Source organism: Mustela putorius, unplaced genomic scaffold, assembly GCF_011764305.1.
Source record: "Mustela putorius furo isolate JIRA1106 unplaced genomic scaffold, ASM1176430v1.1 tig00000135_pilon_pilon_pilon, whole genome shotgun sequence".
Taxonomy (NCBI): domain Eukaryota; kingdom Metazoa; phylum Chordata; class Mammalia; order Carnivora; family Mustelidae; genus Mustela; species Mustela putorius.
Genome location: NW_025421292.1, coordinates 1,926,449 through 1,950,380, shown reverse-complemented (window position 1 = coordinate 1,950,380; position 23,932 = coordinate 1,926,449). Strand labels below are relative to the sequence as shown.

Here is a 23,932-nt window from a genome sequence, read left to right as displayed (position 1 = left end):
ATCCCCACCTGTGCCACTTTCTCCAGGCCTCTGTGCCCTCACCCTCCATCACTCCTGCCCTCTCCAGCCCACTAGACTCAGTACCTCAAAACAAAACTCCTGGCCCAGGATGGAGCTATGCACTGGCTTGATAATGGAATCTTCATCCAGGTTGAGCTCCAAGGCCTCAGCTGCACTGCTAGGGCTCAGCAAGGACTCATGAGAATGTGACTCCTTGAAGCTCTGCATCAGCCGGGCCCTGGCAGGGAAGGGTCAGACCACAAGATTAGGGCCTCACTCTTCTGACACACCCAGGGGCCAGCTCTAGGATGGAGACCTATCCTAGGTGAAAGAGCCTCCTGAACCCCCTTCCCATATGACAGGGACAGAAAGAAAGCTGGCCTATCCTTGGGGAAGGACATGAGCAAAGTGAGAGAAGCCAGGACCCTTTAAGAATCCTCTACCCCCCCCCCCAATTCACACCTAAGAGGTTGTGAGGACTGGGGACACCTGGAAATATTTCAACCCAGAAATAGACCATGGTGGGGGGGAAAAGAAAAGAGAGAGAGAGAGAGAGAACAGGTGGGCCTGGGGCACTTCCAGGTGGGACTTCAAGCTGAAACCAGAGCTTCAATATAAGGGGGGAAAAGTGGGAGTAAAGAACCAGAAGTACAAAGAAGATATTTGTTTGGGCCTGGCACACAGCTAATACCTAAGAAACATGTAATGATTCGAAGAATGAATGAATGCAAGAAGAGGACAAGTTTTAGCAGAATCAGGAAAAAGAGGGAGGGTAAATCACAAGAAATAGGAGAAAGCTGTGGGCAGGGAAGTGCGAAGGAAAAGCTAGAAAATGGGGCCTGGGAAAGAGGGGGAGGTAGGGCAGGAGAGAGCGGTGGAGGCAAAGCCACGTGCGGAAGGAGAGAGAATGGGAGAATGGCGAGGAGCAGCCGGAAAGAGGGGCGTGGGAACAGAGATGGGGGGACAAGCAGGGACTGCACCAGACAGCAGAAGGTAAAGGGGGCTGAGGGAATGGATGCCGGGCCACACAATACAGAGGGATAAGATAGTGAGCGGCTGGGAGATGGCTAGGGGAGGAAGAGTGGAGAGCAGGAGGAAAGCGGGAGGGGGAGCTCGGGTGTGGGAGCCTCCATGAAGCTATTTATAGCAGCCCCGTCATCTTGGGCTCCTTTGCCGTCAGCAGCGCGACGCTCCCCCGGCCCCCCGCCCCCGCGGCCAGGAATACCATGCCCTCACACCCCCCCCCCAGGCCCAAATCCAGCTCTGGTGACATGAGAGGGGGGCAGGGGACGGTGTGACTCACCTATCCCAACCTCCCTACCTGCCCAATCCTGGGGGCGGCCAGACATGGGGGAAAAGGAAGGACAGGGTTCTCCCTAGGGAGTGATTGGGTGAGGGGAAACCCAAAGAGGGACCCCAAGAAGCAGACAACAGAAGCAAATATCAGATCTCCTGCAACCCCAGCCTCAGACAGTACCGTCAGAAATTCTCTGAGGGCTTCTTCCTTGCACTTCAATCCATGATTAACCCTAAGCTTCCCCTCCCTGTTTTGTCCACCTGTGTAGTTGTGCCAGCCTCCCCTTCCCTTGTCCATTGGTATCTGCCAGCCCCACTCCAAGCAGCTGTCATGCCCTCACAACCTTCTCCCTAGGTCACATTGCTCCCTCTCCTACCAACCCACTGTCCCCTTCCCTGGATTCCTTCATTGTTCTTTCCAGGCTCCACTACTCCTTCTCTGTCCTATACAGCTCCTTCAATCCTGGGCTGGAGCCCATCCTTCTGTTGGCCACATCCTTCTGTTGGCCACATCCCTCCTTGGCCTCACCTTCATTCCCCTTCCTGCCTCTCTGCTTGTCCTCTACCTACCCCCTGCCCCTCTCTTGCTGCTTCCTCTTCTTCATTCTGTCCCCTGGCCCAAAGCCTCCCTCAGCCAATCCAGGGCCTTCACTCTCTGCACCCAGACAAGCCCCTTCCCTCCAATCTCATCCAAAGACCCCCTGTCTTGCGTCCAACTCACCCCACTCACCCCAGCCCCTGTACCTGTCATGGTCAGCACTTCGGAAGCGAGGCAGGATCTGGCGAAAGCTGCTGGTCCGGTCAAGTTTGGGTTGTGACTTCGTGCGTTTGATGGAGCTTTTTAACCTCCGGCTCAGGAAGCCTTGCTGGGGTGGGTTGTAAATGGGGATATGGGTGGGTTGGGGCAGGGTCAGTTCTACCTACTCACCCCTCACCTGGGAAAGAGTCCCTGGATGAAAGTGGGATGGGAGAAAAGGGAAGCCTCTAGAGGTGAGGAAATGGAGATAGGAACCCTGCTACCAATTTGTCTTCCTTTGCTCCCACCGGGTGCAAGCACTCACACACACACACACACACACACAACCAGCTTGGAGAAGGTGGGAGGGCTGGTCTGAGAAACAGGGGGACAGAGCCAAGGAGGGGGAAACCAAAGAGGTGGGGAGAGGCAAGTGCTCTCTCTCTCTCCTGCCCCCTTTCTCAGAATGCTGGGACTCCAGCTGGGGCTGGAGGGGAGGGAGCCCAGCTGAGCCACATCTGGCAGGCGCCTTCACTCACCGAGGGCCGGAAGGGCGCAGCGGGGGCGGCCTCCATGCTGTACTGCTTCCCCCCTGGGACGCTCTTCCTCCTCGAGCGACCCAAGTGGTATTCTGGAGATGGGAAAAGAGCCAGAAGAGAGGTTGGGAGGGGTCGTTGTTAGCCCAGGTGTCCACTTCTGACCCCAGCCCATTCGCCCACCTCCCTCTGCCCCTCAGCTCCAGCCTCACCTACCCCCCGGAAAGCAGCAGGAAGAGCAGCGGCGGCTGAGAGGCTGGCGGCGGGAAGGAGGGGGCAAAGAACCCGAGCCGGAGCCCCCGGAGGGGGACGGGGTGGGAGGCCTTAGGCCCATGACTGGGACTGGCAGTCAGCAGAAGGGCATGGCTGAGAGGGTCAGTAAAACCCCAGTGGTAGAAGAACACCAAAGATCCACGGAAGCTAGGTCCTTGATGCCCACCCCCCCAGGAAGGGGCTAGCTGGGGGGGGAAGTTGGGTTAAAGGTCATTGCCCATAGGCAGGCTTTCCTCTCCCCTCAGCTGGACACATCTTTCACCTGCTCCCCTCTCCTGGAACCCCTGTCTGTCTGAAGAGCCAGGGCTGCCTCCCATGACCCCCTCCCTGGTCTGGAGGGGGAAGTCTTAGAAGAGACCTGTGAGGAGTGGCAGGGGAAGAAGCCTGGGGACAGAAAATCCAAGGAAGGGGCAGATGGGGGGGGAGGGGAGAAGGGGCCCGTTCCACGTGCACTGCAGTGGCTGGGACTCAGAAGGGAAGGAGGGGGTAGAGGGAAGGGAAGGAGGGGGTAGAGGAAAGAGAAGAATGCAGGAGAGTGGGGGAGTGGGCAGGGAGCGGGGAGGATGAGCAGTGAAGGTTCAGGGGACTCCCAAGTGAGGGTAGGGAGAGGAGGAGGAGGGGGGGAGAATGCGGATGAAGGCCGGACGCCAAGAGTCTAGAGGGTTGGCAGCTCAAGAAGGGAAGCTGAGGCTCTGCTGCCTGGGAATTGAGAGGGGCAAAGGGGCTAGAGGAGAATGAAAGTGGGGGGATGCCAAGCTCCGGCTCCAGCTCCAGAATGGCTGCCCAGGCCTGGGCTCCCCCTTCAGCCCCACAGTCACCACTGCAGCCAATGGGGGGGCAGGTGCTGCATCAGGGGCGGGGCTACCATCTCCACGGCAACAAGAAGCTACAGACTGGGAGGGGGGACCGGAAGAGCTGCCTGTTAACTCTCTAGGTTCCGGAACAAGGGAGGACCACAGCTATATTTTCACTGTCTGCTTCCAGAATTGCAAATCGCCAGCAACTTGCCCTAGAATCAGTCTCCAGCTTCCCTTTGCTTCTAAAACCCAGGTGTTAGAAGGTCTGGCTACAAAAATGTGGGCTCCATGACACAGGAACCCTAGCCAGACCCTTGGGAACAGTGTGTAGAGCACAGAAACATACACTGAACTGTGGGGGTACGTGTATATAACCACAGTACAAAAAATAGGGATCTAGGTGCTTATGAGACATACAGACAACTGTGAGCACGGGCGTGCCACAGATCCACATTCTGAGACCTTGAGGCCCACATACCCCACGGGATACATGCTTAGACATATGTGAACACTGCAACAGGAGAGTACACATTTTGACCCAGACACCCACATGAGAGCTGCTGGTGTGGACATGTGGCCCCAGTCCCGTGGGCAATCATGTGGGCAGCAAATTACAGAAATGGACAGTTAACCCTGACACACACACACACACAGGAAGTTGGTTTAACCTCTAAGATACATGCCTGAATATACTGTGGACCCAATCACAGCAAGGTATCCTGGTACCCCGAAAGCATAAACATCATTCATTCACATGAGAAGTATGACCACATCCACTTCATCTCAGGACAACCCCTTCTTCTCCCCGCAAGCATCCATGATTGCTCTCCAAGGAGGAGAAAATGAGGAGCAAATGCATCAATTACCCATCTAGGACACATTCAACAATGCATCTAAGGGGCCAGGATATTTTTTTCTTAGTCTCTCCATTTCTTCGGTATGGCTGCCTCACTCCCATTCCAAAGAAACCAAACTCAGCTGCTACTTCCATATGCAAGCTCCTCTAATAAAGAAAGGCACAAAGACTAACTTTAAATCGACTAGAATTTTGCTTTGGAGCTACAGAATTAACAGAAAGAGAACAATTTGCGAACTGGCTTCCTTGGCTCTTGGAAGTAATATAACCTTACACGTTACCAGGAACTAAGACCCATGAACTCACACGTAAGTCACAGGTACGTGGAGGCCACAAACACAAATGCTTACAAAGACTTTCACTGCCACAAAAAAGGAAAACATGTAGAAAAAAAGAAAGTGACAGAAACACAGGACATTCTGTTATGAATGCTGCATACAGTGACATGTACAGAAAACATGGCACATACGCATGTACACACACAGAGCAAACCTGGTCAGTGCACCCTGCAATCCTGGGTCTCCAAGTCCCATCCCTACACGATGTATACACGCATGCACACACATAACAGCCACCTACACATACCCGTAACACAGGCATTGTGCACACACCCACACATGTACACACCCTGTGTACACACACAATCGCACTCTCACACACACACAGCAAGGGCTTGGACTCCCGCCTCTTCAATCTCTCTAATCTTGCCATCACCCACAGAATCTCCCCCTGCCCTCCAATTCGCCAAATCCCTAACCTTCCCTTCAGCCTTTCTTCCCTGTCATACCCAGCTGGCAGCTCTCGAGGGGAGCCAAGGAGGGAGGCTGCCAGAGCAGGATGAGGAACAGAGTTGGACAGAGCAGAGAAATGAGGGGCAAAACTCTGTGCTGGGGACAGGAAGCTCTACTGACAGTCCCTGCGGTGACAGGCCCCCCACCATGAGCCAGGCTCCACGCCTGAGGGGCCATCCCTCATCCAACTAAGCCTGATCCTACAGCCTACATGAACCAGTGGCCTCTCTCATCTTGCCCCTTACTTCTCTCCAACAGCTTTACTCACAGGCCTCTCTGCTCTCCCCACTCCTCCTCCCCAGCTTCCAGATCCTTTCTCCCTCCATCCCCATCCAGTTCCCCATCTTAAGCTCTCTTATCCTCTTTTTTCCTCAATCTGGCTCAAGCATCTCCCACATTCCCCTTCTCCAGCTATCCCTTTTCTCCAGGCGAAACCTCCCTCATTCCTCTTCACCTCCTTTCTCCCCACTTTTCCACTTTCTCTCCACTCCTTTCCTTTTCACCTTTTCTGTCCCCACTCCCAGACAGAGCAGGGGCTCACACCTGCCCACCCCAAAGGTGTTTCACATATAGTAGGGTTCCAAGAAGCTCACTTACGCACTCCCTTCCCCCACTTGCACACCACCCACATCCAGACACGCCCTGGACACCCGTGCTGGGATTGACACAGATACCCAGGCCAATGATGGAACACATGCAAAGACACACACCTGCCACCAGGGCAGAGAAAATCTTGCTCATGCTGCCACACATCCCTAGACACAAGAGACTGCCTGGAGGTGAGCTCCAGCCAGGGACATGCAAGCTCAGGGTCAGAGGTGACATGTACCAGTATGGCCAGTGGCCGGCCCAGCAGCCTCCTAGGCAGGAACCGGACAGAGGCACAATGAGAGAGGACAGGCTTGCACACAGCTGGGTGCACATGTGTGCATGAGGAACTGGGCCCCGGGTACACATGGCATCGACACACGGGGGGCAGGAGCATGGACACGAACACATACACGGACACACGGGCTGCTGTCTCCACCAAGGGGCTCCGAGACCACCCCACACCGGCCTCCCCCGCGAGCTCGCGACCCTGGCCCCCCAGAGGCCGGTCCCCGACCCCCCACCTCCGCTGCCCCCCTCCAGTTACCATAACTCCCCCCACTCGGAAGATGCAGCGAGAACATGCGGAGGGAGCAGCTGCCGCCGCCGCCGCCGCCGCCGCCGCGGCTTCCCCACCCCCTTCCCCGCGCCCACGCACACGCGCGCCCCCGCCCCCACGCGCGCTCTTCGTCCGCCCGGCCCCGCCCTTACCTCGCACCGCCCCCTGGGGGGGTCGGGGGTGTCCCCGGTGGGGGAAGGGCCCCGCCCCTGCGCGGGGGAGGGGCGGGGTGCGGCGGGAGAGGGGGCGGCGCGGCCCGGCTCGCGCCGCCCGGCGCGTTGGGGGCGGCGGCAGGGCCCGGGACGGCCGGCCGCGCGGTGACGGCCGCGGGAAGGGCTCCCTCCGCCGCCGCTCCCGCCGCTGCCGCCGTTGCCCGGGCCCCGCCGCCGTTGCTAGGCGACCGCTGCTGCCGTGGCCGCCTCTGTCACGAGCCCCGTCGCCCGGAGACAGCGCGAGAGAGACGGGGGAGGGGGGCAAGGGGACCCCCAAAACCAACCGGGCTTTCCACCATCCCCTCCCGAGCAGGACCCCCCACCAAAACCGCGGAGGAAGCGAGGGGCGGCGGCTCCACCCAGCAAAGGAGGAGCCCTGGATTCCAAGGCCCCTCAAAGGTCCGGCGACCTCTCCTGGGCTCCAGCGTCCACAGCTTCAGCACATACCTTCGCGGACCCAGGCCCGCAAGCCCCTAAAGATCCCTGTGTCCCTGCCTATCCTCTATGCCCTTTACAGATTCCATGTCCCCCTGAAAACCCCAGAGGTTCACCAGCTATCATCAACTCTTCACTAGACCTTCCCCCCAACTAGATATACTCCAGGACCCTCTTCTAACCCCTACTGAACCCTCAACACGACGACCTCCACATATCATCCCCAACTCCAAACAAACACGGATGCCCCCACCCAAAATACACCGGAGACTCACACCAGAGACCCCAGACCCCAAGAGACTCAGGACAAGGAGAAACATGGGGATTATGTGGGCAGAGATATCAACCACCCGACATATGATAAACATGCTCCATGAGCATGTGACCATTCTGGCCTAGACACACAGGTATGCATATGTGCACACACACAAATCTTTCCCAGACATGAACATGACACACACACACACACACACACACGCACACACAGATGTGACAGACACCATCACCACCACCTGGCTTTGCCTCATAGAAATGTGCTCTCCACACCCCCTACCCCATGGTCAGAGGTTTCCATGACTACGACACACATCCCTACCCACCCACCTACCAACCCAGGGTCCCAGAGCTGGCCCCCAAGGGCAGTCAGACCTGCGCCTATCAGAAGAGGGCTATATATAGGGAGCTAAGGGATGGAGACAGGACACTGGATCTCTTTGAGGAAGAGAAACTGGGAGCCTGGATCCCTAAGGGAAGGGGCTGCTGGTGGAAGAATGGGTCACCAGGGGTTGGGGGGATGGAGGAACTGGATCCCTAGTCCTGGAAGGGAAATGCAGTGGTAGGGGGCAGTGATAAGGGGTTTCTAGGGGCTGAGGGCGTCTCTCTGCACCTTGGCTGCAGATCTCTGTTCTCTGCCTTCATCTCCCCTCACTGTTCCCATGGAAACCTTTTAAGCGAACTTCTCAGGAAGACAAAAATCTTTTTTTAAATGACTAAAGAGGGGGGTGGAGGGGGGGCAGAAAGAGGGAGGGAGGGGAAGAGACAGATGGAGAGAGGGAGAGAGTTGGAGAGACAGACTGAGCAGATAGCTCTACAGACAGACAGAAAGGAGATGATGGGGGTCTGATGAAGTTCCACCGGGAGCAGAGGGGAGCGACAGAGGAATCAAGAGGGATGGGGAAAATAAGAGAAATCGGGAGAGAAAAGAGAAAGGGGGTGACATTACTGCAGAAAATAGAAGCAGTTGAAGAGAAGAGAAAAGGGGGGCAAGAAAAGAGGGAGGGCCCACAGGCCAGAAGGTCTGGAAAAGGAAACAGGAGCGTGGGGGTGGGGCAGAGGTCTGGGGGGAGGGCAGGAACTAGGTCGTTCTCTCCACGATCCCAGACCAAGGGCTGGGAGGGGCAGGGGCAGGAGCGCACGGACAGGAAGCTAAAGATCTAAGGAGACTATTTTTACAAGCACCAGGAAAACAGGCAAACTTCGCTGCTGGAGAGCAAAAAGAGAGCGAAACACAGCAAAGACCACTGGGGCCTCTCACCCATAGCCCCAGTCCCGCTCCAGATCCCAGAGGAGGGCGCCTTCTCCTTCCAGGCTCCCACTCGCAGGATGAGAGACCGTGTCTCCTCCTCCTCCCACCCCCTGACAGCTCCCTCATTTCCCCGACTCCCCCCCTCCCCTGCAGTCCCGTCCACCTTCAGCCCTCTCCCCGTCACTGTCCGGGGCACGAGAGCCTGCTCGGCCGCCGTACCATGCTCGCCGTGGGGCCGCCCCTCCACCGGCACGGAGACCGTGCGTCTCAGCAGTTTGTTGCGACTGGACTCGCTCCGCCGGTCCCGGATCAGAAGGGGGTGTATCTAGGGGATGCGGGGGTGTGTCAGACCTCACCGGCCCAGGCCGTCCCTCCTCTTTCCCTCCCCCACCACGGAAGGATGAACCTCCCTCTCCACTGGGCCTGCCCACCTTCGGCCCCTGCTCCTGCACGCTCTTTAAGCATCTCGGGATGAGTCGGTTTCTCTTTCCCCTCTCTCTCCAAGTCTCTCTCCCTCCTTTCCCTCCCGTCCCATCCTCCTCTTTCCTCCCTTCATTTCTTTTGAAACACCCTCCGGGAAATTCTCCCAAACCCGACTCAGCTCTTCCCGCAACCCCGCAGGAGTCTGCTACTCTGGTAATCCCCTTTCCCCTTGACCTTCAGTTCCTCCATTCTCCCCGCTTTCCTCCCAACCTCCCACCTCCCTCACCACCTTCCCTCCCTCCGTGCCTGTCACGGGGGTAGCAGAAGCTGCATTTATAATCAGGATCTACAGCTTGTCTCCCTCCCACGGCCCGGCTTTCGGCCAGACTGGGACCCAACCTCCCCGCCCCGCTCAAAGGGCCTGGTCACCTTCCCCCACCCTTCATCTCCTTCCCTTGGCCCCTGCTCAACCTTTCACTTGCCTCCTTCTCTTGAGCCATTCCCTCTTCCTGAGCCTCATCCCCAGCTCCAATCCTCCAATCTTCTCCACCCCTACAAGAACCACCCCACCTTGCTAGTCCCTAGCTCCAGGTCCACAATCCACCTACTTCCAGCCCCCTGTGGCCCTACACACTGCTCATCTATCCATCCCCTCCCACACCCTTCCCACTCCAGACTCTAGCCACTCCGTTGCCCCTCAGCTTGCTGGCCACCTCCCCTGGACTTTTGCCCAGCTCTGTCATTCCTTTGTTATCCCACCCTCTCAATCCTCACCACAGTCCCCACTCTTATTGGTTCCAGTTCCCCTCAATGATCCTACAGACCCCAACCTAATCAAGACTGGCGGCCACTAGTAAATCACTCAAATGGCCAAATGCCTAAAACTTGGACTCCCAAACCACCTTTTCCTTTAAAGTCATCATGTCCTCCCCTAGACACCTGGACTTCACCCTGTGACCTGGAAGCTCTAGCCAGCTTCTCCACACTCTCCCTTGACCCTCAGGTCCCTCCAGACCCTGGTTAACCCCAACCAGTTCTACCCCTGCCTCACCACACCCTCCCCAACAGTGTCAGGAACACCTCTCACCACCTCACTGGTCTCCAAGGCTACCTATCACTCTCTAAAGCTGGTCCCCCAAATCTCCCCCACTCACTAAAGCATACCTCTGGGCCTCTACCTTTCATATCTGTATTGTTTCTTCTGATGGGTCCTCCACTGCTGACCCCGTGCCCAGTTAGAACCCATACTTTCTTGGCTCTAATGGCCCTACTTGGTCCCCACTTCCCACACACTGGCTAGTCCCTGTCCCTCTCCCACTCCTACTGCTTTAGAAAATGTCCCCTACTCTCAGTTCCCCTGATTCCCCAGGCATCTCCTTCCTTATATTTTTTCCTGGTTGATGTCCTTGGTGAAAGCTCTCCTGGTCTCTCCAAACCCTGACCTTGGGCACCTTCCCAGTCTTCATCACCATCCACACCAAGATCCACTGACTTCTGTCATCTCTCCTAGGACCTTCTGGCCCTTTCCTGGTCCCGGTTTCCCTCAGTTCCCACTCACGAAAGGGGCAGGCCTGGGAGTGATGAGTGATGGGTCTTGCTGGCATGGGGGAAGAACAGGAGAGGGTTCCCGAGGACCACTTGGGAGGTGATCCCTCCAAAGCAATGCCCATTTCCTGCCACCCCTTCTCCAAGCCCTTCAGCTTCCCTTTCCCATCCTAACCTATCCCACAATATGGGCAGGGCCACAACAGGAGCCACCCCCAAGTCTTCAGAACCACATCTCATCCCCAACACTATGGGCCCAGAAAGATCCCCCAGCGAAGGTGACAGAATGTTTACCCTTTTGCACACCCCAACCCAAACCTCAATGGCCACCCTCCTCAGACCACTTGCAAATGTTTCTCTCTCCTTTGCCTTCTCTGTACCTCTCACCCCTTCACTAATGAGGATTTTCCTCATCTTTCTTTCTACATTCTCCCATGCTACCCAGAAGTCTCCCCAACCTTCCCACTCTGCTCACCTCGTCCTCATCCAGCATGAGAAGCTGGTTCCCCGAGATGATGCAGAACCGTGGGTTCCAACCAGGACGATCATATGGGGAATGAACGTATTGGGTTCGGTGCATAGGGGGTCCCCGTACATCTGGGGGGGACAGAGACACACAGAAATGGTAAGGGAGGTTCTATGCACTTAGGAGACAGAGGCCCAAAATGGCAAGAAGAGAGTCCACAAAGTAAGAGAATAAGACCCCACCCGCCTTGGAGATCACAGATGGGGGTGAGGCACATGGTAACTTATTTAAAGGAACAGAAGACAAGCCTATATATCTGGGAGGAGAGAGGGGAGGGGAAATCACATCACATGGGGGCTCTGTAGACTGCAGGAAAAAATATAGAGGGGCGGTTCAGGGAGGGGAATTATATCATGACAGAAAGGGTACATACACATTGAGAGGCAGAGAAAGGTGGTGGTGCTCTCCACACCCAAAAAATGAAAAGATGGAGGGAAGATGCAGCAGAACTGGCAGAAGAGAAGCACATAGAATGGTGGTGGCAGGGGGCCTGGGAAGAGGGAGGGCACCCAAAAAACCACAGAAGACAAGGACTTGGAGGGAAGGTGGCTTCCCCAGCTATAAGAGAGTGAGAGGAGAAAGCTACACAGCTGTGGGAAAGAAGAATGGCGCCAGGGGTATAGGAACATTTGGGCATGAAATTCTGAAAGCTAAACATCTGGAAAAGAGAAGATGTGAGGGAGCTTACCAGTTCACAAAGTCTGGGACAGGAGAGGGCCTCTCCTCCTGCCTCTCTATTCTCAGCTCCCTCCTCCTCTAGCCCAGCCCTGCTCAACTCTGGGAAAATTCTGGTTCTTCTGGTGGTAGGGGGAGGATAGGTCTTGCCAACATCTGGTTTTGGGAGGGGCTAGAGAGTGAGGAGGCAGGATGAACAGAGATTGAATTGATCTCTTTTCCCACTCCATGCCCAGAGATCAAAGATTCCATAACGACCCCTTACTTCTCCTAGTCTCCAAGGACAGGATGGAAGCCAACTCCACCGGTGAGGAAACTCTCCAAGGTACAGTGAGGAGCTTGAGGAAGAAATGGGGAAGGAAGAATAGAAAATCCAGGCCTGGGACAGAGAGGGGGCCTCCAAAATTTCAAGCTGGGGGTGGGGACAAACAGTAGACCAAGCATTGCCCATACTCAGAGATGCCCCCAGGGGCATCTTACCCAACTAAGCTGTTCTTCCCTCACCCTTATCTCTGCACACTGTCTCTCTTTTAAATCCCAATGCCATATACCATCAAAGGGACACAGGGAAGAGGCACTATGGAAGTAAGAAAGAAATCAAATTGGAGACCTCAAAGTGAGAGAAAATAGGTTTAAGGTATCGCCGTGAGAAAGAATTTAGAGGAAGAAAAATCAAATTCTGTCACCTTTACAAGATAATTCATCATGGGTATCATGAAGGAAAAGAACTGGTCATTAAGCTCCATTCTAACTGATTACCTGAGTAGAAAAGTTTTTGAAAAATCTAGCCCCTTTCTATGAATGTGTTCTTCAAATTTACCCAACCTGCAGATCAGAGTCAGAGATGAACCCCTAGAATACATTTATTTAGAAATCCCAATACTTTGAGACTTTCACTATCTCAAAGCTATCTCAGAGAGTCTATCCGAAACCCTCTAGATACAGAGATCACCAGTCCCCCCTAGGCTCCGAGGCTGCACATGCTGCAGGCAAAGCGATGGCTGCACTCAGGCTCTGAGGACTCCCGGTGGAGAAAGCCCTTGATCCATATGATCTTTCTGGGAGGGGCTGGTTCAGCCTGTGGCCACAGGGTGGCAGGTTAGAGGTCAGGGGACACCTTCCTCCTGGGAGCAGGGAAGGCCCCAGGGAACTCAGCTCAGAAGCAACTCTGGAACCCCCCCCCCATACACACACACTGTCTAGACTTAAGTAAGGATGATTCCGGGAAGCAGATGCAAGAGACAGACTAACACAGCTGAGAAAAGGGAAAAATTTACTAGGATAAGAAGTCCCACAGGGCTCAGATGAGGTCTTCTAGGTCCTGTTCCAACCATCAAAACCTGCATCTTTGCACCCAAATCTCCAACACCCCAGGAAGTAGAGGAGATGAGAAAAGAGGACTGGGTGGTAAAGAGCTGAGGTATTAGGGGAAAGTGGGTAGGCACAGACTTGCAGCAACAAGGCAGGGAATGGGGTAGGGACAGAGGATGGGCTAGGGGACAAATCATAGGGACGGATCAAGAGAAAAGAAGGGAGAAAGGAGAGTAAATCCCTAGGGACAAGGAAATATACCAGAAGAGCCCAAGTGGACATGGGGCAGAAGAAATGAGGTATACCTAACAGGGGTACTAGGACAAGGGGGTCATGAAGGACAGGTGAAGAAGTGGTAGAGATATACGGGAGCTACCAGACAGAAGAGAGGGAGAGAGAATGGACCAGAGAAAGGACTGATACAAGAGAAGGACAGAAGGGGGACTCATATAAGGAACGGACACCATATGGGGGGAAAGATATAGGTGATGGACACCAGAGGAGGGAGGGGGAATGGTAATAGGGATTGGAGGTGGGGGAGGGGGTAACAAGTGGTGAAGTGAAGGGGGTAGATAGGACCCCAGGGGTTACATTTCACTGGTCAAAAGCCTTAAGGAGGGTCAGAGTCTGGGGTAGGGTCCTAACCTGCCCTCTACTTCCATCACTCAATCTTACTTCTGTTGCCCCCTCCCCCCTCAATAAACACACACATAATTTTGGCCCTCCCCCTGCCCTGGTCTCTCCTCCCCCAGCCCATTCCCTCTCTCCTCTCTTCCCTCCATCTGGACCCTCCATCCCCCCCACCCCCCACTGCCTCCCTCTCTCTCCATCTGGCCCCTTCTTCTCTCCCTCCATCCTCCTCTCTTTTTCAACCCCCTACCATTCTCTGGGCCCCTTCACCGTATTCTACCCCCATCTTCTTTGCTTCTCCTTTCACCCCTATGTTTTCATTTCCCCCTCCTAGCCCCTTTCCTAAGACTGTCCGTCTATTTCCTTAATATTTTCCTCATCTCTCAGCTCCCACCTCCAAATTATTTCTGCAGCTCTTCCCCCAAACCTTTCCCTCTATCATCCCACCCCTTCTGGCAATCTCTTTCCCCTTCATCATTTTGCCCTCCGCCCCCTTCTAAGCCTGTTTCCTGGCCCCTCCGGCCCCTATCTACCCCTATCCTCTGGCCTCCAATCCCTCCTTCCCCATTGCTCCCATCCCTGCCTTCCCAGTCCTCCTCTCTCTCCCTCCATTTCAGCTGCTCCCCTCCCTGGCCCTGGCTCTGCTCCCCCCCCCACCCCTGCCCCTCCCCCTCTTGCCCCCCCAACTGGCCCTCCCCCTCCCCTCCCCACCGTACCTCTGAAGGGGGCATAGGACATCGCGGGGATGCTCCCCCGATGGATGGAGGCGCGAGACCTGCTCATCAGGCCTGGGGGGAGGGGGCGGGGGGGGGGACGGGGGAGAAAGAGAAGAGAGAAAGAGGGGGAGAGAGAGGGGGAGAAGGAGGAGGAGGTGGAGGAGGAGGAGGAGGAGAGAGGAGGAGAGAGGAGCGGAGAGGAGCGGAGAGGAGGAGAGAGGAGGAGGAGGAGGAGAATAGGAGCCAACGGCAGCAGCGGCAGCCGGGAGAGAGAGAGAGAGAGAGAGAGAGAGAGAGGGGGGGGGGGGGGGAGCGAGCGACAGAAGAGAGAGCAGGAGGAGGAGGAGAGAGAGACTCTGCACCCCCCACCCCTACACAGTGAGAATCAGGGAAAGAGACCCCTGCCTCAAAAACACACCAGAATGAGAGAGAGTGCAGTTCTGAAAATGTAGACCTCAGATGCTGAGACAGAGAGACCCCAGACCCACAGGGAAAGATGCCTTGCTACCCACCTCTGGGGGGGCAGGGTGTTAATCTGAGGCACAAACTCAAAATCTCGAGGAAAAGAGACTCCAATCTCAAGAAAAAAAAATCCCAGATCCCCTATTGAGAGAAGGGTCAGAGGTCAAAATATGAGTGTCCAGTTTCAAAAGGTTCTCCACAGCTACAGAAACCTTGGACTCCAGAATCAGGTGGTGGTTTTCAGGAACAAGATCAGACACCTAGAGTCAAAGAAAAAGGTGAGATCCAGATTCAGAAAAAAACCCAAACCTAGAATTAGCTCTTAGAGGACTAAGATCCAGAGAGAGATACCAGACCCCAGACTCCTACCTCAGAAAAGAGAAACTGCAGATTCAGAGACTGATAACTCAAGAGATAAACTCCAGACCTGGGGGCTGAGCGTGAGGTGAAGGGAGAGAGAGAGGGACAGACACTCATGCAGCTCAGAGATACAGAATGCAGAGACCCCGAACTCATGAAGAAGAGTCTGAAAGACCGCAGAGAGTAATGAGTCCCAGAAACAGATATTCCCCAAACAAAAAGGAAACTTAGTCCCAAGAAAGATCCACTGCAAATACTGAAAGGCCCTACAGAGATCTAGCTCAAAAACAAACCCAAACCCAAAGACAGATAGATCTCAGGGAGACCCCATCCCCAGAGACACAGGTATGAGAGAACTCTTATAAAGGCCCAGCTACACCCACCAGCAGACTGGAGACCCCAAACATTGAAAGGACGGGGAATACCGGGGAGGGGGAGTGGCAAGAGCCTTTTCTCTGCTGCCTCCTCCCACCTTTCTCTCCTCTCATTGGCCCCTCTCTCCATTTTTGGGTCACTGGATGTGCTTGGGCCCCAGGGAAGTTATGTAGGACAGGTCCCGGCTCCTAGGGGGATGGGTTAAGGGAAGGAGACCCAAGATTCAGAGGTATACCACTCCTAGAGAATTAAATAGGAGAGGGGTAAGGGACAAAAGGACCATCACTACTTCCTGGAGTCCTCCATATCCCCAACCTGAAGCCCTCTTTCTCCCTTTCTCCACCCCCCACCCATTCACCAGTCTGTCTCAACCTTTGGGGGTTTCAGTTAAGAAGGCTGAATTACCCTCAGCCCCATTTTCATCACCCTCTATCCCATTTGCAGGGCTCATTCTGTCCTTTTAAAATGCATCTTTCCCAACTAGCCATCGTGTCGCCGTGCCCATCCCTGCCTAACCATTATCCTATCCCCTGTCCAGGGACAGCTGGTTTCTCAGATTATGGTTCATTACCCAACTTAGGCATATGTCACTCCTAACCAAAGAGGCAGGGGGCGCTCTCTTCAGCCCTTGAGGTTCAATCTTCTCAGACCCTGCCACTCCTTAAGGCCTCGGAAACAGTTTAAGGGCTCTAACTTGGCACATTCTGGGGTTTAAGGATTATCTCCCCACTCCACAACCTGACGCATCGAGTCGGCGGGGTCTCCAGCCCCCCTTTCTAGCGCCAGCTCTCTCATCACGTGGCCTGCGGGACTGGCCTGCGATTGGCCTCTTCGCGCAGCCCATTGAGGGACAGCCGCCTGAGACAGACCCGCTCCCTCACGTGACAGTGGAACGCCGCTGCGGCTCTCCTCAGCCGGCCATTGGCCGTTTCCGCTTTACACGGAAACGAGCGCGCCATTTCCGTGCATGACTGCAGAACCGGCCCTCGATTGGCCAAATTCCCTTTTGCTCCTCCCCCGAAGGGAGGCGGGGCAAGGTGGGCCACGTGTGGGCCAGGATTGGCTGGCTCTGGAAGTTCGGGCGGGCTTCTACTGTCACGTGGTGTGCCCTGTTTTCTTATCACGTGGGTGCGACCCAGGTAAGAAGAGGCCGCTCTTCCTGGGCTTGGGGTCCCTTCGCGGCGTTACGTGCGGTTGTTGATATTCAACCCTCCTCAACCAGCATAGGCTGCATGAGGGGGGGGCGGGCTCCCGCAATCCTGCTCGGCGGAGGGGTGAGTGACCGGCCCCGTCCCTTCCGGTCCTCGAAGCCTCGACCACCACCCTCACCCCAAATCTTAGAGGTTGGCTCCTGAGGAGGGAGTGGAGACCGAGTCTGCCTTAATTTCTCAAGTTTCTCTCCCAGCTTCAGGGACCTTTTCTTTCGGGGTGCAGAAGAGGGAAGGCAGAGCCTGTGTATCCAAGTCAAGGGTTCCCGAGATGCAATTTCCTCGGGTATTTGTGGGGTGACACCCTGTTCATTTCGTGCTCCCAGGCCGCTCTGCTCCTGTCGCTTCTTTGGATGCCGGCGCTGCTGCCTGTGGCCTCCCGCCTTCTCTTGCTCCCCCGAGCTCTGTTGTCCATGGCTTCAGGAAGCCCCCCGTCCCAGCCCCCGCCCGCCTCGAGCTCCGGCTATGTTCCCGGCTCGGTCTCTGCAGCCTTTGTCACCTGCCCCAACGAGAAGGTCGCCAAGGAGATCGCCAGGTGGGGACCTCGGTGTGGAGCGAGGAAGGAGCGAGTTGCGGGTGGGAGAGAAGAGTGCAGCAGCTTCCTGCCTGACCTCAGGCTTTGGAACCGTGCTTCTGGGCTGCCAGTGCAAAAATCCGGGTCGTGGGGCGTTCTGAATGGGGCTCTCTCTTCTCCTTCAGGGCTGTGGTGGAGAAGCGCCTGGCAGCCTGCGTTAACCTCATCCCTCAGATTACATCCATGTGAGTCCTTATAGGAGTTGGGGGGTTAGCCTAACTCTAGGGGCTGATTGGCAGTGCTTTTCCTTGAGGGCAATCTTTGCTCCCTCAACACTCTTTCCCTGACCTTTTCAGCTATGAGTGGAAAGGAAAGATTGAGGAGGACAATGAGGTGCTGATGGTGAGAAACATTTCCCCATCCAGTGAAAACTGGATTCCCTGACCCTGACCCCATTCCCTCACCTGAGATCCTGAAATCAGCCCCATTCCTTGATTCAGTCGTGTTTGTATTTTGCTTCACAGATGATTAAAACCCAAAGTTCCTTGGTTCCCGCTTTGACAGATTTTGTTCGGTGAGAACTTGGACGTGGGTAGTGGTGAGGGTGGCACTTGCTGGGCAGTCTCGGGGGTGGGCTCCTTTAGGTAGATCTTTGAGTGATCCCTGCCCCCCATGTTTTCACAGTTCTGTGCACCCTTACGAAGTGGCTGAGGTGATTGCATTGCCTGTGGAGCAGGGAAACTCCCCATACCTGCACTGGGTACGCCAGGTTACAGAGTCTGTTTCAGACTCCAGCACAGTCCTACCATGAGAAACCCTGTTTATGCCATTGTTTTCCTTGTATACTTCATGCCCTTTAACTTCCAGGAGATGACTGGGCCCCTAATAAATCCTGTCTTTGGTTTTCTCTGCCTTTTGCCTTTTTCCTTGTCAGGTGTGTGAATTTGGTTGGGAAGACTAAAAGTGCGCTAGTCGCTGTGTTCTCATCTTCCAGAATGACCCAGGGCTGCTAGATCTGTTTATTTACCTTTATTTCAATCATACAGAGTCCGGGATCCTTTATCATCCCCCCCTCCCCCCTCAAGTCTCCATCCCCAGGGGTTAAATAATTTTAAAAAATATTTAAAAAGCTGTAACAAAATAACATCAAAGGAAATGGGAAGAGGGATGGGGTAAGGGTCAGGAATCGGGAAGGGAGTAGAGAAGAGAGAGCCTCTTCCCCAAACTCCCACCTGGATTCCAGCCTGGGCAGTAGGGAGAACTATCCCCCGCACCTTCCCAGGTACATCCCAGCTGTAGGTGAGGTCAGAGGTCAGGGTATGAAAGTGCCGGTGTGTGTGAATGGGGAGGTAGGCAGAGGCAGGTTGTTTAGAAGATGCCCCCACCTCCCCACTCAACCAGGTACTGCACAGAACCATCAGGCCGTACTCTCCGAGCAAGGACCCGGACAGGGTCCCCTCGGGACAGGTAGCCAACCCCACCTCGGACTCCTCCCCCAGTCCCAGGAGACAAACTACGGCACAGGGGAGAAGGGGGTGCTGAGCGTCTAGGAAGACCTGGGGAGGGGACTGGGACTGAGGACGATGAGGCAGTCATCGAGTGGGGGGCACTTTTAGGGATGTCTGTGGGGAAACCAATGTGAAGTTCCAGGGGTGACCTAGGGAGAGAAGGCAGTTGTGAGTCCGATGCAGATAAGGATTCTGTTTGGATCAGAGGCACAAAGAAATCGGGTTAGAGACTGAGGAACTTAAGAGCACAGACATGAAGAAGACGGGTGGCACAGGTAAAGGGGAAGAATCTCACCTGTCTGGGGGTTCACCATCCCCAGAGGTCCCTGCGGTGCTGGCAGAGGGGTGGAAGGAAGCGAACATCCGGATGGGACTGCTGGGGTTGGGGAGGGGAAAGTCAGGACCTGAAGCAGGGGAAGAGGACCCTCTCCCACTGAGAAGAGCAGAGCTCAAACAGCCCCAACGCATCCCCAGCCCTAGAATATTAGGGATCAGACATTGGTTCTGAAAGTCTCTAGGATAAGAAGTCAGTAGCCAAGGGGGAGATGGAAAACAATTCTGGGTAAGAAAGTCCAGAGGATGTAGAAAATTGGAAGAGAGATTCTAGGGGTATGCAACTGGTTGGAGGGTGAAGGAACACTGACCTGGGCAGGCAGCGGGCATCTGTGGGCCGGAAGTTGTAGCCGCTGCTGCCCTGGTAACTCTGGTTAGGGCTGGGGGGTGGTGGAGACACTGAGGCCTAAAAGAAGGAGCAGAGCACTAAGAGATAACCCTTGATTCCTTCCCACACCACCATTTGGCTTCATGGGGATCCCCCTGCCCCTGTACCTGCAGTGCCCTCTGCAGACGAGCCCGCTCCCTTTGCTCCTGGGGCTCGGGCTGATTGCGCACTGCTGAGGGTGGCCCCAGCTCCTCCATTTTCCCCTTCTGCCTCCTCCTCAGGGGCTCTGGCTCCGGCCTCCGGCGCTTCCCCAGGGGACGTGAGACCCCTCCCCCAGGGCCCTGCCCTGAAGGGAAGCTGTAAGAGGCCTCCTTATCCCCCCAGCCCCCTCCCGGACACCCCAAAGACCTCCCCATCTCCATAGGTATGCCTCCCCCATTAATACCCTGAGGATTTCCCCATCCACCCTGGACCAGTGACCTGGTGGGGGCTCCATCTTCAGTAGCAGGCTCCACAGGGGGAGGGATCCGAGCATGGAGACCAAACAAGCATTTCCTCTTCTTAATCTCCCTCCCTGAAATGAAACTGGGGTGAGGAGAGAAATGATACAGGGTCAGTGCAGTAATAAAGGGCCCCTCTATGCCATTACTCAGTGCTTTTCAAAAATGATCTTCCAGGGGAGCTGCAGCCCCTCTCCTCCCAGGTCTCTGTATCTGTCTCTCTTTCTGAGCCCCCCTCCAACTCACCGGTCCTTGTGGCTGTTGAGAGCAGAGAGGAGTTTGGAAGAACGTTCTCCCTTGGGAGTGTCTGAGAGCTGGGGAAGGGGGGTGCAAAAGGGGTCAGGGGAGCAGTGGTCCCTCTCCCTTCCCCCCCTTTTTTTATACTTCTGTGTTCCCCCCTCACCCCCCAAAGCTTCACCACCCCTTACCTCCCCGAGGAGCAAACTGTCCCAATTCTCAGAAGTGAAGGGAAGGATCTCCCGGTCAAAATCAAAGTATTTTTTCTTACAGCAAACGCTGAGGTGATAGAGGACAAGATGGGCCACATCCACCCTGAAGAAATATTAAGTTGTCAGGGTTGTGGCAGCACTGCAAAAGCCTAGAGGGTCCCGAGGTGGGAGGCTGGGGCACACCGGGTGACCTCCTGGGGCTGCTGAGAGGACCTATGCTGAGGTCATGTCAGCTTACCAGCGAAGCTGTAGCCGCCTGACCTTCTCAGGGCCCCCCCGACACACACAGCATTCGAACTCATAGAACCTGGAAGTGGGCAAGAGGGAAGGAGAGAACACACCTTATGCCAGGAGACCATACCGGGCTATGGAGGACTCACAAGGACGGGGTGCGCAGGGGAATCAAGCTTCAGAGGCTGGGGAGAAAATGGAGCAGAGGCCGCGCTCCTGGCTCACCTGTCCCCGTAGAGGAGGGGCTTGCTCAGACACTGGGTGCAGGCCTCGTGGAACCACTGCAGGCAGCTCCGGCACTGCAGCATCTTCAGGTTCCACCTGAGGGGTGGCACAGGCCTCGTGACTTCCAGACACTGCCCCCACCTGAGGCACCCCATGCCCTCTGCACCACCTCCTTCTGTCCTCTTCAGCATTCCCCTCATCCTGTTCTTCCTCCTTCGTTCCCTGGGCTTCCCCTACCCGCACTGCCATCACTCCTTCCCTAAAGCCCCGCTGCCCCCCATCCATCATTACTCACTCCCCGGGGCCACCACAGTAACAGTAGCTCTGCTGCCGGTTGCTCAGATGTCCAGCGTCCCAGTCTAGCCCCTTTAGTCCGTATGGCAGTGACAGCTTCATGCCCAGCATGGCCCGCGCATAGGGGCCCTTCTTCAGTGCACCCCCCCTCTGCAGACAGGAAATGGACAACCTGCTTCAGAGGGGTGCAGGGGGGGTGCACAGAAAGGCTTGGGAGAGGCTGTGGATGGGAGGCTCCCACAGGAAAGTGACTTACCTTGGTGGCAATGGCGAAGACGCACTGGCGGCAGACCCAAGATGTGCCTTCTCCTTCTCCAGGAGCGGGGGCCCTTGGAACGTGGCAGTCCTGGTGATAAGCTGAATAACAATAATATTGATGGTGCTAGCAACTGGGACAGGAGGGGTCTCAGCCACCTCATTTCATCCTTGACCATGATCTGGTTGTAGTGGGTGAATTACCCTTATTTTACAGGTTAGGGGACAGACTCCTAAGGGTTTGGGGAGGTCTTATGGTTAGAAAAGGGTGTATCTAAACCACCCTCTGTCTATAAACCTCACACCTCCCCATTCCATGGCTGTTTCCCCCTGTGCTGGAAGGGAGTGAGGTTATAGAGTTGAGACTGGCCCAGAGCAAGTGGCTTGGGGACTCAGCCAGGACAGGTAGCATAAGGACCAGTGGTGGAGGGAAGACTTGAGAGGCAGCCTGGAAGGCTCAGCAAGCTGGACCATTCAGGTGTCCTGCCCTCTCACCGTGGCGACACTTCTCACAGCTGACCAGCCGGTTCCCAGGGCCCACAGTCTCAGAGCGACAGACACAGCAGAGAAGTTCCTCCCCGGGGAGGGCAGCTGTGAGGGAACACAGTGTTGTGGGGCCTATCCTTAAGCCCCCTTTCCATCCCCCATGCCAGGTTTCTGCTTTTCATGGCATGCACAGGCTTGGGACTCGAGGGTCTCACCGGGGCTAATGTCTTTCCATAGAACCAGAAACTGGGAATCATCCTCAAACTGGACCAGACACACCTCCCGAGCACTGTCCACCTGGAATGGATGAGCACAGGGGACGACGCAGGAATCAGAACTCCATAAGGAGAATGGGGGAAAGATAATAGGTCAGAGATCGACGACGCAGGAATCAGAACTCCATAAGGAGAATGGGGGAAAGATAATAGGTCAGAGATCAAATCCCTTACCTTCTTGATGGTCCCCAAGTATAGCAGCCCATCCGTCCACCTGGCCAGCACATCTTGACCCTCCCAAAGACGAGGCCTGGGGCCTGAGGTGGGAGCAGGGGAGGCTGGGTCCCAAAGTGGGGGGGCACCAGAGCGGCTCAGCCGGGGGGGCTGTGCCATTGCATCCTGGGGGGGGCCTAGCCAGAAGTGGGATGGGAGAAGGTTATGAATGTTGAGCAACTCCCCATTTTTCTTTGCCTCAAGGATTCAAGTAACCATGGTTCCAGTCTCCACATCTGAGACACCTTGATAGGAAACCACACAGCACCCCTCCCAAGCTTCTTGACTCCAGCTTTTCCAACTCTGATGACTGGCTCTCCTCTCCCTAACACCCCCCACCACATTCCCCAACCTAGTTCTCTATAGTTTCCCAGCTTCCAGAGCTCCCCTGGGGTACTATATCCTGGCCTTGAGGTTTTGGAGAAATGATGATTGCAGAAGCAAAGGTTACCATTCAGCTTCTACTGTCACCTTCTCCAGTTTGGAGGTATCATAATTGGGGTGCTCTGCTACCCAGAGATGCGTTTTGGAAGCTTTTCTGGAAATGTTTTCCAGAATAGAAACGGCTGCCTCCCTGGGCCCGCGTGTCTCATTCAGAACAATCATCCTGACGCCAGGTTATGTCAGGTCACCCTCAAATACGGGGCTCCCTGCCCCCGGGTTAGATAACTTCCCTGAGTGCCCCGGGAGGGGGGCGTGTCCCAGTCCCGGTCTCTACTCCCCATGACGGCGAGTCCGAGAGGGGACTTGAGTCCGCCCAGCGCTAACAGATGCCTTGGCGGCGAGGCTCTCCCGCCCGCGCCCTGCGCGCCGACCCCCGGCTCCCTGCACCCCCCCACCCCACGGGCGCCTCCCGCCGCCTCCTTACCAGTGACAGCTGGGGCCGCCGGGAGCCGGGCAGAGGCAGACGCGAGAGACCGAGGCGAACCCCCCGCGCGGGGAGGGCACGTCTGGGCGTCGGAGGGCGGGCAGGCAAGGGCCGGGGGGTCCCCAGGCCCAGCCCCTCCGTCCCGGCAGCTCTGGGGCGTATGACGCAGCAGCCAAAGCAGCGGCAGCGGCAGGAGGAGGCGGCGGAGGGAAGGAGGGGAGTGGAGGGGAGGGACAAACCGGCTCGGGGGGAGGGTGGTGGGAGGGGAGGACTGGGGGGAAGGAGGAGCCGGTGGGGGGGGCGGGCACCACCTCACCCCACCTCCCTCACCTCCAAAGGGCCTGGAGGGCGCCGAGCGAGTGGTGGCCTCTCCGTGTATGGGGCGGGTGGGAAGTCAAGGCCCAGAGGGAGAGGGAATCCCCGCAGCCCCTTCCTCGGAGGGAGACCCGCCCTCGGGGCAGGAGGGAATCCCCCCCCTTCCCGGCAGCCGGCCTCCAGCCTGGCCCCCGCCCCATGCCACATCCGTTAACTGCCCCCCCAACCTCCATGGTCACTCCAAGTCCCGCCCCCCGGCCCCAGTTCACGACCCCGCCCTCCATTCACCCTTCCCTCGCCCCC

The 23,932-nt window shown here is 56.1% G+C and overlaps 3 protein-coding genes across 31 annotated transcripts in view; 1 reads left to right on the top strand and 2 right to left on the bottom strand.

The window, feature by feature from the left end:
- Positions 1-14,542, bottom strand: part of SYNGAP1 (synaptic Ras GTPase activating protein 1) — a 31,543-nt gene extending 17,001 nt beyond the window's left edge. For 9 of the 15 annotated variants that reach the window (XR_006605181.1, XR_006605182.1, XM_045074700.1 and 6 more), the window contains exons 1-6: positions 14,431-14,542; positions 11,048-11,169; positions 8,824-8,929; positions 2,572-2,663; positions 2,041-2,162; positions 85-238 (exon numbers count right to left, since the gene is read on the bottom strand). Coding sequence is in view for 13 of the 15 variants with exons in the window: in XM_045074700.1 (XP_044930635.1) it covers positions 85-238; positions 2,041-2,162; positions 2,572-2,663; positions 8,824-8,929; positions 11,048-11,169; positions 14,431-14,497 (663 nt within the window). In the remaining 2 variants the exon portion in view is untranslated. Of the gene's footprint in view, positions 1-84; positions 239-2,040; positions 2,163-2,571; positions 2,664-2,780; positions 6,342-6,420; positions 6,504-6,584; positions 6,642-8,613; positions 8,733-8,823; positions 8,930-9,035; positions 9,262-11,047; positions 11,170-14,430 lie in introns of those variants that run through there. The other 6 variants (XM_045074710.1, XM_045074709.1, XM_045074711.1 and 3 more) reach the window with 6 other exon arrangements.
- Positions 14,543-16,637: 2,095 nt separating this feature from the next.
- CUTA (cutA divalent cation tolerance homolog) lies at positions 16,638-18,261 on the top strand. 2 transcript variants are annotated; one of them, XM_004770628.3, is made up of 6 exons: positions 16,638-16,766; positions 17,162-17,370; positions 17,535-17,594; positions 17,706-17,751; positions 17,874-17,923; positions 18,034-18,261. In XM_004770628.3, exons 2-6 carry the CDS (start codon positions 17,189-17,191, stop codon positions 18,158-18,160), a joined length of 465 nt encoding a protein of 154 aa, XP_004770685.1. In that variant the 5' UTR covers positions 16,638-16,766; positions 17,162-17,188; the 3' UTR covers positions 18,161-18,261. The 2 variants fall into 2 exon arrangements, with proteins under 2 accessions (XP_004770685.1, XP_004770684.1); XM_004770627.3 differs by lacking the exon at positions 16,638-16,766 and adding an exon at positions 16,767-16,901.
- A 102-nt stretch (positions 18,262-18,363) lies between these two features.
- On the bottom strand, positions 18,364-23,882 carry PHF1 (PHD finger protein 1). Of its 14 annotated transcripts, none has more exons than XM_045074691.1 (15): positions 23,315-23,872; positions 22,408-22,583; positions 22,174-22,255; positions 21,968-22,063; positions 21,474-21,574; positions 21,219-21,367; positions 20,924-21,019; positions 20,706-20,774; positions 20,447-20,570; positions 20,265-20,332; positions 19,999-20,103; positions 19,686-19,875; positions 19,502-19,596; positions 19,153-19,230; positions 18,364-19,006 (listed from the first exon to the last, which is right to left on the bottom strand). In XM_045074691.1, the coding sequence occupies exons 2-15, from the start codon at positions 22,564-22,566 to the stop codon at positions 18,718-18,720; spliced, it is 1,701 nt and encodes a 566-aa protein (XP_044930626.1). In that variant the 5' UTR covers positions 22,567-22,583; positions 23,315-23,872; the 3' UTR covers positions 18,364-18,717. The 14 variants fall into 14 exon arrangements, 11 of the variants coding, with proteins under 11 accessions (XP_044930626.1, XP_004770683.2, XP_012900318.2 ...); XM_004770626.3 differs by having other exon boundaries at positions 19,153-19,233; positions 23,315-23,866; XM_045074696.1 differs by having other exon boundaries at positions 18,916-19,049; positions 23,315-23,880.
- Positions 23,883-23,932: the final 50 nt, after the last annotated feature.

Excerpts from the sequence above, each read along its gene's own strand:
- CUTA (XM_004770627.3), top strand. The coding sequence starts at position 16,860 with ATGAGGGGGGGGCGGGCTCCCGCAATCCTGCTCGGCGGAGGG. Across the intron at positions 17,595-17,705 it reads ATCCCTCAGATTACATCCAT|CTATGAGTGGAAAGGAAAGA; the intron begins GTGAGTCCTTAT and ends TGACCTTTTCAG. Across the intron at positions 17,924-18,033 it reads GCTTTGACAGATTTTGTTCG|TTCTGTGCACCCTTACGAAG; the intron begins GTGAGAACTTGG and ends ATGTTTTCACAG.
- PHF1 (XM_004770626.3), bottom strand. The coding sequence starts at position 22,566 with ATGGCACAGCCCCCCCGGCTGAGCCGCTCTGGTGCCCCCCCACTTTGG. Across the intron at positions 22,256-22,407 it reads ACTTGGGGACCATCAAGAAG|GTGGACAGTGCTCGGGAGGT; the intron begins GTAAGGGATTTG and ends CATCCATTCCAG. Across the intron at positions 20,333-20,446 it reads ACAGTTTGCTCCTCGGGGAG|CTCTCAGACACTCCCAAGGG; the intron begins GTAAGGGGTGGT and ends CCCCTTCCCCAG.